This window comes from Xyrauchen texanus, chromosome 19 (assembly GCF_025860055.1).
Source record: "Xyrauchen texanus isolate HMW12.3.18 chromosome 19, RBS_HiC_50CHRs, whole genome shotgun sequence".
NCBI classification, from domain to species: domain Eukaryota; kingdom Metazoa; phylum Chordata; class Actinopteri; order Cypriniformes; family Catostomidae; genus Xyrauchen; species Xyrauchen texanus.
Genome location: NC_068294.1, coordinates 7,236,941 through 7,252,148, shown reverse-complemented (window position 1 = coordinate 7,252,148; position 15,208 = coordinate 7,236,941). Strand labels below are relative to the sequence as shown.

Sequence of the window (15,208 nt, the reverse complement as noted above, 5' to 3'; positions counted from 1 at the left end):
CAGAAGACTTTTAGTGAAGGCTACATTTAAACTGTAATGCCATGTTCCCTTCACAGTGCCCACATCAAGAGCTCGGTCTTTCGTAGTGAGTAGGGCATAGGGATGATCACTTTCGTTTGGAATTTTCCCAATGTTATGAAAGCACCAGGAGAACGTTACAGCAGACCGGCGCGTGTCCATGAGTGAAGGTGAACGAGTATTTGTGTTTAATCCACTCAATTATGACACATGAGAGTTACAACGCGTTTGATGAATATTTCTGTGCTAAGCTACATGTTTCTCATGAAGTTGTTGATGTTGTTTTTAGCACTGCAGCTAAGCTATTAGCAAAGATTGAAAGTGTATTTTGGTCGCATAAACTGACCAAGTGCTACAAAACACCTGTCTGACGGGTTTTATAAACAATTTATTAAACGTTGCAAGTTCCTGTCTTATTTTGAATTGCTGAAAGACAGATTTTCGATCTATGAGGAATGACTTCATTAGCTGCTGGCTAATCTATGAGTTGTTGTGTTCAGTGTTTGTGTCTCGAAACCTAGTAAGCCAATCTAGACAGCATTTTTTGGCTTTGTAGGCGCATCGTGTGACCCTAAAAATGAGCCCATAGGTTTTGAGACACTGACATCAATGACATTGTTTGAGTTTTTTTTTTTTATTGGCCATAGATTCACATAGGATGAGTTTCCCAGGTTTAGTTTAGTTGAGTAGTTGGCTAGGACACATTATTACACTCATTTTTTAGTGTGTATTTTGCCTACATTCTAGAAACCTTGTAAAACCCCAAATCTGACATTTTTGTGGGAGCTGCCAACGGTCTACACTTGAAAAACGTCTTTATTTACGTAATAAAAAGTCTTCCTGGAAATGTTAAAATGTTTGTGAGAGGATTATGTGTAGAGGGTAGAAAATGTCATCAGCTGAGCTCAGTAAAAAAAACAAATACAAAGTCAAAGGAAAGACCTCACCATGAAAAAGAAAATTTGCGAATGTACTTGGCCATAGTTTTGGGACAAAATTGTGATGAAAGTATCCCTTAGAGGACATTGGAAAATATTTCTCAATAGAGCTCAACAGTCTGTTCCATAAGTAAAAATCCCATACATTTTGTCCATTGACAAATTGGTTTTCAACGCTAACGTGAACTTTTAAAGACAGACCTACCTGGAGCTCCAAGGTTGTTCATCGGTTGTATATGCTTCTATAGAAGCCATCAATATGCATTCTTTTAATTTCATTATTTAAAAATCAGTTTTGATAAAGGAATTCCTGGTAAACAAATACATTAACCATGGTATAGCAGAGAATGATCCACCAATCAGAGAACAGCAGCCAACAAAGCCCACGAAACAAGCCCAGTAGCGACCGCCCACTCCAATGACGCAACTGAGAAGATCTCCCTTCACTCTTAAACTACTTATATATTTGCACATACCGGAATATTTTCCAATAAATGTAAAATATGCTGTTTCAATACTTATGATCAGCAACTTAAAATCAATAGTTATTTATATTCCATTGTTTTTTTATTTATTTACATCATTCACAATGTTTTATAAGATTATTGTTTGTGCTCCTATGAAAGACAGTAAGTTCACAGTCTTGTACCTTTGTCTTTCTGTCTAATTTTCAATTCTGCATTGTTCAAATAAAGTTTGTGATGTTGTGATTAATCTTGGAGCTGGTTATTTTGTTTCATGGCTTACAACTATTTTATGGAGGATTTTATGAAAAACATATGCAAAAAAATGTATGGGAAAAATACTTCCGGAACCAAGACTGAAAAAGTGGGCGGCACTGTTGCGCTTTATTGGAAAATCCATTCATAAATAAAGATTTTTGTTTTTGTTTTTTTTAGGGGTAGCGTTAGTCTATAGCAATTATAATCAGCTTTATTTGAAAACAATAGAAGTCTGGGGTAAGTTGTAATTTTGTGTGTGTGCGTGCATGCGTGCGTGTGTGTATGTCTATTCAGGGTCTCCTGCAGAGCTGCTGACTGGCCGTGTTTCAATGGGACCCTGCTAAGCGGTATGCATTCTCACCAAAACTAAACATGCATTCAACATGTAAACCTTCACTCAAACACAACATTCATTCAAGATGATAAAACCTTGCTTAAAATGTGCATTCAGCATGTTAAGGCTTTAAGCAAACACAACATGCATTGAACAAGATCAAGCTTTACCCAAACACAGCATGCATCTAGTGTGATAAAGTTTCATCCAAAGACAACATGCATTCAACATGCTGAAACTTAAACACAACATGCATTCAACATGATTAAGCTTCACTCAAACAAAACACACATTCAGCATGCTGGATATAACAAAGCATTCAAACATCAACAGCATTATGGTGTTCAAAAACATATCCCCATAACATGAACACATATATGAATGTATATTTGTAATCAGTATATTTCATAGGCTATGTCTCATACATATCAAACATATATCTCCCCCTGCTCTATAGATTCTCATCTATATGAAGTTTATTTGTGCGGAAACGTCATGCCGTTTGAAGCTCAGCTGCGTCTTTGTCAGAGTTGTTTGTGGTGCTGTAAGAGTTTTCGGCGGCTGATCTCACTGTCTACTGCGCACAGGTATGCACAACCAAATGTCATTCATCTATCGGATGAAAGTGTTACATTATGGACAGTACTGTGTAAAAGTCTAAGGCACATAAGATGTTTCACAAAAGCATTTGTCTTAAGATGGTTATTTATATCTTCAGCTTTAGTGTGTCAATATGAAATATAAATGTTAGACTCCCAAATATTACTTTTGCAAATAGAAAAGATTAGAATAGAAGAACAGGGAGCCCTGCAACAAATGTCATGGCCCCGACAGAGCCCCCCTCTGAACATTGAGTCAGTCTGAGATTACATGAAGAGACAGAAGTAATTGAGACCACCGAAATAGATAGAAGATCTGTGGAGAATACTCCAAGAAGCTTGGAACATCCTATCTGCCAACAACCAAGAAAAACTGTGTCCTGGTGTACCGAATATTCGGTGAGTGCCTAAAAATTTTGCACAGTGCTGTACACAAAATATCTCAGATATGACCAATGACTGGAGTCAGATACCTTTAGTCATCTCTTTGCTAAACAGACTCAAATACTTGTTTTTTGGGGTTCCTTCCCTATTTTTCTTTTTTCACTGTTACACAGAGCAACCTTTTTGCACTCAGAAACAAGCAGATGGAAATTTTGGGAATTTAGAAATTGTGAAGGCCCGAAGTCAATTTCAATTGTCTTATTATGCTCAGTTTAAAAAAAAATTATTGGCTAGACATCGCTTTTTGTGAGTGCATCTAATCTAGTATCTAGTAATCATGAATTTCTGGAAATTTCTGGAAAAGTCATGGAAATTCATGGTGAAATGATGTGGGAACCCTGCAAAACTTGCTTTTGATTTCATTACTTCATAATGTGATGTGCTACTGGCACTGCAAATGTTTATGCATATGTATGAGATATATGAACCAATGTTAGTGGATAAAGGGTTGATTATTGGCCCTGATCCAGTATATATACGATCAGTATACAATAATGATATTATAGTAATATTATTATACTAGTTGAAATACTAGGTAGCTACAACTAACTAACAACTAGGCACACTTGTGATATAGTGAGACCTGATAGAGTCTTACTTTGGCCACAGTTAATTTCCATAATTAAGAAACATTATAGGGTTAGTTCACCCAAAAGTGAAAATCCTCTCATGAATGTCTTCCCTTTAAGCCATCCCAGATGTGAATGACTTTCCATCTTCAGCAGAACCGAAGTGAAGATATTTATAAGCACATTTCAGCTCTTTTTATCCATCATTGCAAGATAATGGGTGCCATCAGGCTGCTGGCTGTTTGACGGTACAAAAGTCAGATTTAGCCAGCATAAAAGTAATCCACATGACTCCAGTTGATCAATTCATGTCTTCTGAAGCAAATCGATAGGTTTGCTTTAAAAATGTATCGATAATTATACCTTTATTAACTTTAAAAATGGCTTCCTGCCAGCAATCGATGCATCAGTGATGTAAGCGTAATGGCGCGTTCACGCGAGAAGTCGGAAACAAGCGCTTTGTATACAACAGAGGAACGAATGTCACGCGAGAGTTCGTCATTTCAAACAGAAATACAGCGCTGGCCGGAAGCAACAATTAAAAAAATAATAAATACTTATTATCGTTTGTTTCTTACACCATCCTATCGATTTGCATCTGAAGAAATTAAATGATCGACTGGAGTCATGTGGATTACTTTTATGCTGACTAAAAATTATTTTGCACCATCAAACAGCCAGCAGTCTAATGACATCTGTTTACTTCTATTGTATGGATAAAAAGAGCTAAAATGTGCTTTTAAAAAATCTTTACTTGGGTTCTGCTGATGAAGGAAAGTCACACACATCTGGGATAGCTTAAAGTGAGTAAATCATGAGATAATTTTCATTTTTGGGTGAACTAACCCTTTTAGGGCATAAGCAACTTTGTCAGACCTCTATTTTGTCTCTTTTCATCTTGAAGACAGTGTTAGGAAATTATTTATTTTAATTGTCTTTTGCTTTGTTTGTAGGTCATCAGCAAATTATTATGACCTTCTTGGGGTTAAACCAGATGCTACGCTGGATCAAATAAAGAATGCTTTTTTCGACAAGTCCAAAAAGGTTCATTTCTCTCTGTCATAAAAACCTTCCTGGAATGCAGGACTGCTGTCATTTTAGAGAATTGTGACACTTTTGTCTAATTGTTTATTGATTCTGGACCCTTGTCAGCTTAAATCAGTCTGTGGTTTTGGATTGTCTGAACTGCCCCCAGTGGACAAAGCTGGAACTGCTATCGTGCACATGCGCAACAGTACTGAGAGCTAAACTGCATTAACTTCTATGAATGGATGTGTCAGAAAGGCAAGGCACTTCTGATTGTCAGAAATATTTGAGTAGCATTTATATTAATATATTCCTAAGTGGCTGCACGACTACTGATTTTTAATATTCGACTAGTCAAGCCCATTAGTCAAGTCGAATTCAACCAGTCTTGATGTCATCCATTCCATCATGTCATCATACTTCTTTTCTAATTGTCGCCAAATGCCGTTCTTGAAAGTATCAAATATCCTAACATACAAAGTTGTGCTGATCAAGTTAAAAAACTAGTTCTAGCGGGTGCTTTTTTAAGTGTCTATGCATAGCACTAGTATTTCTGCTATATTTGAAGGCCACTTTGCAAATATTTAAGCCACTTCAATCTTTCAGTGCAGATCCATTGGCCTCCACACCAGTTGTTACGTTTCTGAAACATAGGATGGCAGGGGAAGAGTAATTTTATTCATGACTAAAGCAATAACTGATTAGAAGATTCAGCAATATTCAGCACTACCTGATTGGTAAGAGAAACTATAACCCAACCCCTAAACCTAACCCTAACAAATCAGGTAGAGCTTTCCTCATTAATGTGAACGAGTCTCCCCTTGCTATCCTATGTTTTGGAAATCCACCACCCACTGCATTTCCATCAGAAGCTTTTTGTAAATCACGTGGAAATGCGACTTGTCGACTTCAGACTGACAGTGTCAACTACATTATAGTCAACTAGTCTATGCAACCCCTAATAGGCCTATCCCTAACCCTAAACATAAAAAAAAACAGCTTTCTTTTATGTACTTCTTTTCAAATGTGATATCTTGCTAGCTAGACATCAAAAGGGATGTGACATCAAAGGAATAAAATTAAATATTTGGAATTAAATGAATGCATATCTGTTAGATGTCTCCATAGATCAAAAGTGGGAAAGGGACAAGTGTGTATGTGTGAAAGAGAGAAAGTGTGTTTGTATAAGTGGCTGGATGAAATAAACAATGTTTGTGAGAGGAGGAGGTACAGCAACTTGATAGAACCACTAGTTTAGTGTGTGTGTGTGTGTGTGTGTGATAGGACATGAGATGAGGGTATGAGCAGCTCTTTGTACAATCTCTGTTTACGAGACAGAAGCAGATAAAAGCTTTATGATTGATGTGACATACAGAAGAAGTGAGAGCAGAGAGGCGAAAAGGTCATAAAGATGAGCCATGCAAACATGAGATATGTATTATCTGATCCTCTTTAAAAAATGTTTTTATCAACTCAATTCTTTTAAGTTGCTTTGTAATTTCTGCAGCACGAGTGGCATCAAATGGAATTGCAAAAATAATTATTATTTTCAAAAAGTTTTCCCAGACACTCCCCCCAAATTCTTTGTTCAGACAGACATATTGTACCACCCCAAACTCCATTGTTTGCACTAGAAGTTTCAATGTCAGGCCACTCTATTGCAACTTTACTAATCAAACATTTGTATTTGTTACATTTGCAATTCAGTTTGGTGCCACTAGAGGCGCAGAAATGACACACTGAGTCTCATTTTTATAGGAATAGTTCACCCAAACATGAAAACTCTCATCATTTACTCACTCTCAAGATGTTCCCCTACAGCTGCATCCAGACAGCGACCCATCCAATCCTGGTCTGCACGGTCAGTTTGTGCAGCTGAGCGAGGCGTACAGGGTGCTGAGCAGAGAAGGTTCTAGACGGGATTATGACCTCAAGCTGAGGTACCAGTTCACTGGAGATCAGGCCTTCAGAACATCCTCCAACTCCACATACAGCACCAGGTGAGCTTGACTGGGGAAGAGTACGTTACATGAATGTTGCAGCAGGGAAATTGACCATTAGATCCATAATAAACCAGATCAAGGACATCAAGCAGTTCTGGTTAAAAATAATTCATGCTGAAAACAACATGAAACTGGATACGCTGCACATTTAAATTCAATGTGAAACAGAAATCACAACCCATTTTTATCATAATGTGACATATTTCCAAATAAACAAAAGGAATTTTGAATGGATGGATTGTGAAAAGTGGCTGTCCCATACCAGAATAGAACTAAATGTGAATGCATGTTTGCTAAAGAAATCCTGTATAGCTATCTGGCTATTGGTTATACACTGAGCCTGATTTTTAACCCTCCTATTGTGATCAAGTAGGACTGCTTACTTTGCTGTTCATGGTCATTTTTTTATTTTATTTAAGAAATTATAACAATTCGTATTATCTGAAGTAAAAACAATATAATGATGCACTTCTTTAGAGATTTTTCAATTTACATTAGTTGAAGTCAGAAGTTTACATTCACTTAGGTTGAAGTCATTAAAACTCATCTTTTAACCTCTCCACAGATTTCATTTGAGCAAACTATAGTTTTGGCAATTAGTTTAGCACATCTACTTTGTGCTTGACACAAGTAATTTTTCCAACAATTATTTACAGACAGATTGTTTCACTTTTAATTGACTATCACAATTCCAGTGGGTCAGAAGCTTACATACACAAAGTTAACTGTGCCTTAAAGCAGCTTGGAAAATTCCAGAATATTATGTCAATATGTCAAAAGTGTACTGAATTGGAGGTGTACCTGTGGATGTATTTTAAGGCCTACCTTCAAACTCAGTGCCTCTTTGCTTGACATCATGGGGAAATCAAAAGAAATCAGACAAGAAATTGTGGACCTCACAAGTCTGGTTCATCCTTGGGTCAATTTCCTAATGCCTGAAGGTACCACGTTCATCTGTACAAACAACAGTACGCAAGTATAAACACCATGGGACCACATAGCCATCATACCGCTCAGGAAGGAGACGCATTCTGTCTCCTAGAGATGAATGTAGTTTGTGCGAAAAGTGCAAATCAATCCCAGAACAACAGCAAAGGACCTTGTGAAGATGCTGGAGGAAACAGGTAGACAGGTATCTATATCCACAGTAAAACGAGTCCTATATCAACATAACCTGAAAAGCTGCTCAGTAATGAAGAAGCCACTGCTTCAAAACCGGCATAAACAAAGCCAGACTACAGTTTGCAAGTGGGGAAAAATATTTTTTTGGAGAAATGTCCTTTGGTCTGATGAAACAAAAAGTGGGGCGCGTGTAAATTGTTCGTGGATCACGGAGAATAGCTTGAAGCCTCCACATGCCGTGAGTCTCCTCGGTGTCATGCACAGTGAGCCACCTGATAAGATGCACGGATTGACTCTAAGAAGCAGAGGCATGTGAGACTTGTCCTCCACCACCCGGATTGAGGGGAGTAACCGTGCCACCACAAGGACCTAGTAAGTAGTGGGAATTGGGCATTCCAAATTGGGGAGAAAAGGGGATAAAATTAGAAAAAGAAAATTTACAAAAACAAACTGAAACTACCCCATAAGGGTGAAACACAGTCAAGGTCAGTAGTCTTCTAGACAGGTTGGACTGGGTCAGACAGACAGACAGAATCCAGACAGAAGCAACACAACTGACAGGAACAGACTGGTGAGGTAACAAGATGAACTCACACAGGACAGAGCGCATGAGGAGACTAAATAGGGAGAGAAATCAAACTGGTTAACAAAGAGGGTAGGTGCAACTGATGAACTAGCAGACAAGGAGGCAGAATTTGACGTAAGGCCGAGAAACACGTGGTAATACGGAAACAAAGCCACACGCTCTCACAGACACAATCTGTGACACGAGCCCATATCACCATAAACTACAAGGTAATATGCGCTCATGCCAAATGACAGACAAAACAAGAATGCATTGCAATGCCAACAAAGCTATGCCATGCACTCTCACACTAGACAAGGCCTGAGCGTACACCACAAAGCAAATACCACATGATGCTCGCAACAGGCGACAAAACAAGATGGGACATCTGTGCAAGAGTTCAGTCACAAATAAACGGGCACCTGAGAAAGAAGCGGCCGCACCCCAGCACAACATGTAGGCGGATCACGACCCAGATGCAAAGCGCAAAGCGAGCTCAACGTGAAGCTTGCCTGAGGTCGTGAGAGACAGACAAGAGAACGCATGACAATGCCAATAAGGCGAGCCATTCATTCTCACAAAAGACACAGACTAGACAAGACACTAAAGAGTCAGAGTTTGAAAAATGTTTTAATGAGACTATCTAGAAATCCTCAGTGCTATAAGTGGTTTTCTTTGGAATAGCATGCACAATAAGACCAGGAATGTGCAAAAAGGTCAATATTTATTTCATGTTGAATTTAACCTTCATAATATGACATACTTCTGAGGGAAAGATAATATTCAGATTGAAATATTGTATGATGGGCCTTGATTTTATCCATTGGGATTTGATTGGATTAACCTCGTTATGCTGTTACTATGTTCAATGGCTAAAATACCAATTTTTTCTTTCTCTCTTTTTCAGTGCGGAGACTGCAGAGAGGATGCGTTACTGGGAGCAGTTCAGACAGGCACAGCCTCAGGACAACACAGCTGAGGAGTGGGAGAAGAGAAAGAAGCGGAACATGCGTTTGGTGGGCTATTGCGTGCTCACCATGCTAATCAGCCTCTCTGCCCATTACTTTGGGTTCAGGTGAGACCTAGAACAAACGCATCATCACACAAAACTATCAAAGGCACCATACTGTCCATTTTTGAAAAATTCTGTCTGGTCAGCATATTCATATGAAAGAAAACATCATTCGAAATGATAACTGAAGTGTTTTGCAACTGTTTGTTTGAATCACAGTGCAAAAGTTCTTTGTTTTTCTTCTGTTCATGTTTCTGATGAGAACATGATAATAATGGTGTTTTGTCTCTGAAACGCATTTCGTCTCTGTCAGAGCCAGACAAACCCCAGTAGAGTGTGTTCACTGGTTCCCATAATCCCTGATGTTTAGTTACGCTTTTCAGTATCAGCTAAATGTTTTTACACCTTGAATTCAGGCGACTGAGATGAAGTATCTCCTATAAACAGACACTGCTCGGTTGACGCATAGCAGAAGCGCACTTGAAATGTTTTGAAAAATGATAAAATGTTTAACTACCTTGTCAGTGCCCATGAACCGGTTTTAATGTGACCCCAGAATTTATGTGGACACCTCATGGATATCTGTTGCCCCCTCCAAATATATACGTTGGCAGTCAATCTTTTCACCTTTGACTTCTGGGTTTGTCTATCATGTAGGAAGCTGGAAGAGGTCCATAATAACTTCATGGATGAGAAGGACAGGATCATCAATGAGATCTACAATGAATCTAAAGAAAGAGCCAGGTGGGGAGTGCTTTGAAGCGTGTTGCCTCAGGAAGTGTGTAGCCTCAGGAAGTGGATCAGAGGCTTTAAAAACAAAAGCTGTTGCGTTTGAAACCATGAGGGGGACGTTTAAATAAAAAGTTGTTTTTAAGTTGTTGCAGCTCAGCCAGATTTTGAGATGTTATTTGACAGCCTTTTTGGCAGATTTTTTTGGAACATTTTGCCCAAAATGAAAATCCTTTCATCATTTACCCGTGTTACTATCTTTCTCACAATGTTTGCAATGCTTTAATCCATATTGATAGTGAATGGGGACAGATGCTGTGGAGCTCCAAAAATGAAAAACAAAAGCATCATAAATTGAATATTTGTTTTTTTACTCATGCACTGTATTACTAGTCTTCTGAAGCCATACGATCGCTTTAAGTGAGGTACAGAAAGCAGTTTAAGTTGTTATTCACTGAAAAGTAAATCCGGAAATCTTTATCAATACCCATCCATAGGGATGTCAATAGATCAAACCAATTATGATTGATCAATAATAATCAGTATTAATGATAATATTAAATTATATATAGTCTTTGGAACAAATCTTTGCTTTTGCGTATTAATGATAATATTAAATTATATATAGTCTTTGGAACAAATCTTTGCTTTTGTGTTGATGAAGGGTTACTTGATCCTTACTGATGGTGCTGTGGGGAAACTTAAGGCAAAAAAGGTTGGAAAACACTGTTATAGTGGATATGACAAGTTAGTAGGTTTGGTCTCTGTGGACTAGGTCTGCTTACGCTGCTGCCGCTGCCGAGCAATTATGAAGACTTGCTACAGCTAGAACATACACAGATATGCTATGGTGAGCATGTAAGACATGATACTGCTATCTGTATAGACATACAATCTCCCTGAATCAGATCTAGACATGTGATGCTGGGGAGGAGGAGGGTTTCAGAGAGAAAACTCTTGTAGCACGCTTCAATGAAATGGCTTACATTTAAACATCTTTGACAATTTAAATGTTAGGCAACAGAAGAGTTCACAAGTGGATTAGTTTACAGATTACATGTCAAAGGACCAATCGGATTGGTCCATAGATTATGCGAGCTGATTGGCAAACAGATTACATTTTATTATTTGTATTATGTTCTTCCTCAGAGTGAACGGTTTTAAGAAACAACAGGAGATCTTGAGACAAAAACATGCAGATTTCCTGGAGAGATACAAGATCCGCAACAACGGAGAAGAGAAGTAAAGCGTGGAAGATAAGGCAGCCTGATCCAAAGGGAACTCATCAGATGCGTGAATGTTGAAGATTTAAAAGGATTGTCTATTAAAAGTTTTGGTCACGTTGTGTCAGATACTCAAATTAGATCCATCAGATGAAGCTGTATCAGTTTAGACATCGAATGCTTACAGAATGTTTCAAAATGTTACGACTTCCCTCATACGGCAATGTTGCAGTCTGTTTTTTGAACAGTTCATGCATTTAGATTAAGATCACAGTGACGGCAAATAAAATCAGGCTGATTATAGTTTCTCATTAGGTGTCTAAAACACCTGTACATCTACTGTATTGCCTGCATTTACAGGCGACATCGCAACTGCACCTAGAAAGGGTGTTATGGAAACATTGCATCCCTGATTAAGTAGTTCATGAAAACACTGTACATCGTGCACTTTGTTAAGTTCAATGTGTATGTGTGGGACTGGGAGAGAGAGCTTTTCATGGAAGAATGTTCTACATATGGACAAAACACTGCTGTTCAGTGTTGTAGCATAAATACTTATTTTCCAACTCTGTTGGATGCCACAACCATTAATAATCTTATCTCAAACAGGGAGTGAATGGTGCTTTGGGAATGAATCTGATGTTGTAATGTTTTTCACCCATGCCATATATCATGTACATCTCGAAGTAGTGAACTATACAGCAGGATTTTTATAGACAAGATCATCCTGAATCCTTTTTTTGTTGTTGTTTTTTAGATCCATTACACAGACACCTCCAATCACAAGAAAGTGTTTTAAGCTGTTTGAGTTGCCTTACTTGAAGTATTTTAGGTTTTTACATAAAATGGTTATACTGCAATAGACAACCAGTCAAAACGATCAGAGCGCCTTTATCCTCACCCAATTATTAGGGATTGTGTGTTAGATAGTTTTAATGAGAGCCTTAATGTTTCTGTTTGTCATTGTTTCTTGCAGGGATGAGTAATTAAAATGATATGAAACTCCAATAGGACTCCAATAAATTATTTCCTGTGTTTTTTTAATACTTTTTAATTTGTATGCGTGTGTGTGTGTGTGTTTGTTTCTGCCTGTTGTAGATTTTGGGCAAACATCACTATTATTATTGCTCTTACTTGGGGTTTAGGAATTTGGACTAAACAAAATAAGAAATTTGAACATCAATTTAAACACTTTAGCAACACCTTGGCAACCATATATAACACCTTAGCATCATGGCAGCGAGTTTCATAGGAAGGCATTATTTTCATTGCAATATGTTGTGCATTTCCCCACAACAAGTTTTGCGTTCCTTTGCAATAAATTTTGCATTCCCTTGCTAGATGTTTTGCGTTTTCCCGCGAGAAGTTTTGCAGTCCCCAGCAATACGTTTTTCGTTCCCTCACCATACGTTTTACATTTCCCCATGATATGTTTTGTGTTCCCTCATATTAAATTTTGCATTTTTCGCAAAAAGTTTTGTGTTCCCTCACTAGATTTTTTCCGTTCCCTTGCAATATGTTTTGTGTTCCCTCTAAATATGTTTTGCGTTCCCTTGCAACACGTTCTACATTCCCTCGCAATAAGTTTTGAGTTCGCTCGCAATACGTTTTGAGTATGCTCGCAATAAGTTTTACATTCCTTTGCAATACATTTTGCGTTTCTCTGCAATAAGTTTTGTGTTCCCTGACAATACATTTTGCGGTCCCCCACTAGAAGTTTAACATTCCCTTGCAATAAGTTTTGCATTCCCTCGTAATAGTTTGAGTTCCCTCACAATAAGTTTTGCGTTACACTGTAACAAGTTTTGTGTTCTCGTACAATAGTTTTGTGTTCCTTCACGATATGTTTTGTGTTCCCTCGCAATACATTTTTCATTTCCCCACAGTACGTTTGGCATTCCCTCTCAATAATTTTTGTGTTCCCTCACAAACTTTTTTTGTTTCATCGCAAGTTTACAGTTTTCTCACAATAGAAAATGCGTTCCCTCATAATAGTTTGCATTCCTTCACAATAAGTTTTGCGTTACTCTGTAACAACTTTTGCATTCCCTCACAATATGTTTTGCCTTCCGTCGCAATAACTTTACCGTTCTCTCACAAAAGTTGTTTCACCGTGATATGTTTTGCATTACCTCACAATAAGTTTTGTGTTCCCCTGCAATACTTTTATCCTTCTGAAAATGTACAATGGTTTTACTACAGTAGCCATGGTTGAACTATGGTATTATCAGGAAAACCATAGTAACCACAAATTTTAGCATGTTTCTACTACAGTAACTATATTTTAACCTTGATATATGTGATAAAGCCAAAGAGGTATTAGGGATATGCTCACACTGCGGTCTGTATGGGTCCTAATGCCCCAGTATAGTGATGGAGACACTATACTGTAAAAAGGCACCGTCCTTTGGATGACAAGTTAAGCGAAGTCCTGTCTCTGTGGTCAAAAATCTCAGGACATTTCTCTTAAAGAGTAGGGGTGTAACACTGGAGTCCTGACCAAATTCCCCCACATGCCCTTATGAATCATGGCCTCCTTATAATCCATAAATTGGCTATATCGCTCTACTCTCTCCTCTCCACCAAGGGCTGATGTGTGGTGAGCGTACTGGCGCACTATGGCTGCCGTTGCATAATCCAGGTGGATGCTGCACACTGGTGGTGTTGGAGGAGAGTCCCCTCTTCACAATGTAAAGAGCTTGTAACATTCATTAATTCATTCTTTCATTCATAAAACCATACTGATAATACAGGAAAAACAGAACTATGGTAATATAAAGCATAATCAATCTTTTTGCCAACAAATATGGGCTGTGTTTCCCACAAGCATTTTTAGTCTATGTAGATCGTAGAAACCATTGGCGCCAATGGTCTCTACGATCAACTTAAGCTTGTGATGCTTTTGGGAAATGCAGCCATGGTTAGTTTTACTATAGTCAAATATTTGGTACATGTACTGCATTCTTACCACTCTGAGTCTTACCACATAAATGTTTGTTACAGTTATGCTTAAAGTAGTTTTACTATAGTCAACCCATGGGTCATTTTCATAAGGGCATGTTTTTTTGGTGGAAACTAGTTTAAAAAAAATCATGATGCTACTATTGTACAACTGAAGTAACTAACTGTTTTTATTGCTGAATGATTATGATTTTCATTACCATAGTTTTAGTTTCTATGAACACTGCCTACTGCTTGAAAACCTGGGTAAGTGATTAAGTCTCTGGGTTACTAAACATAAGGTCTGGGGTTCAAGCCCCAGCACTGCCATAATGCCACTTTTGGGCCCCTGAGCAAGGCCCTTGACCCTATCTGCTCCAGGGATGCCATATCATGGCTGACCCCAGCTTAGCTGGGATATGTAAAAAAAATATTTCACTGTATATGTGTGACTAAAAAGGCCACATTTTAACTAATCTTAACTCATCCCGACTTTGATGTTCTTCAACATTCTAGAATCCACTGCAGTGGACGCATGTCATGGAAACATCACATTCCCAAACCCTGTTCACATGTTTACAATCTGGTCTTCTATGACTCCACACACCGGGACTCAGTCAGATGTGGTTTTCTGATAGCGTATGGGCCCATATGCAGGTGCTCCTCTCTGCTCAGGTCTGATCTTGGAGATACCAGCTCTCAGGAATGAGTCAGGGACAGTTTCGATGTTTTTGTCTGTTTATACATGAGCGCAACGGGTTACATCCAACATTTTGACTTATTCAAGTGTGGATGTTTCAGTCTTATGCTATTGGGAACCTTGACAGAAATGCTTAAAACATTACCCATCGTTAGCAGTATCAAAAATGAAATGTTGTGATCTTGGAACGGGTTGTTTATTTGGACATGCAATGGCTGGACCTTCTCTTCTGACCACTCTGGGTTTTCCCGAAGGCCTTTTGAT

At 38.3% G+C, this 15,208-nt stretch overlaps 1 protein-coding gene across 1 annotated transcript; it reads left to right on the top strand.

Moving 5' to 3' along the window:
- The first annotated feature begins 2 nt into the window (after positions 1–2).
- dnajc4 (DnaJ (Hsp40) homolog, subfamily C, member 4) lies at positions 3–12,331 on the top strand. Its single transcript, XM_052150362.1, has 8 exons — positions 3–188; positions 1,973–2,025; positions 2,470–2,599; positions 4,578–4,668; positions 6,472–6,650; positions 9,248–9,415; positions 10,010–10,096; positions 11,231–12,331. Exons 3-8 carry the CDS (start codon positions 2,508–2,510, stop codon positions 11,325–11,327), a joined length of 714 nt encoding a protein of 237 aa, XP_052006322.1. The 5' UTR covers positions 3–188; positions 1,973–2,025; positions 2,470–2,507; the 3' UTR covers positions 11,328–12,331.
- Positions 12,332–15,208: the final 2,877 nt, after the last annotated feature.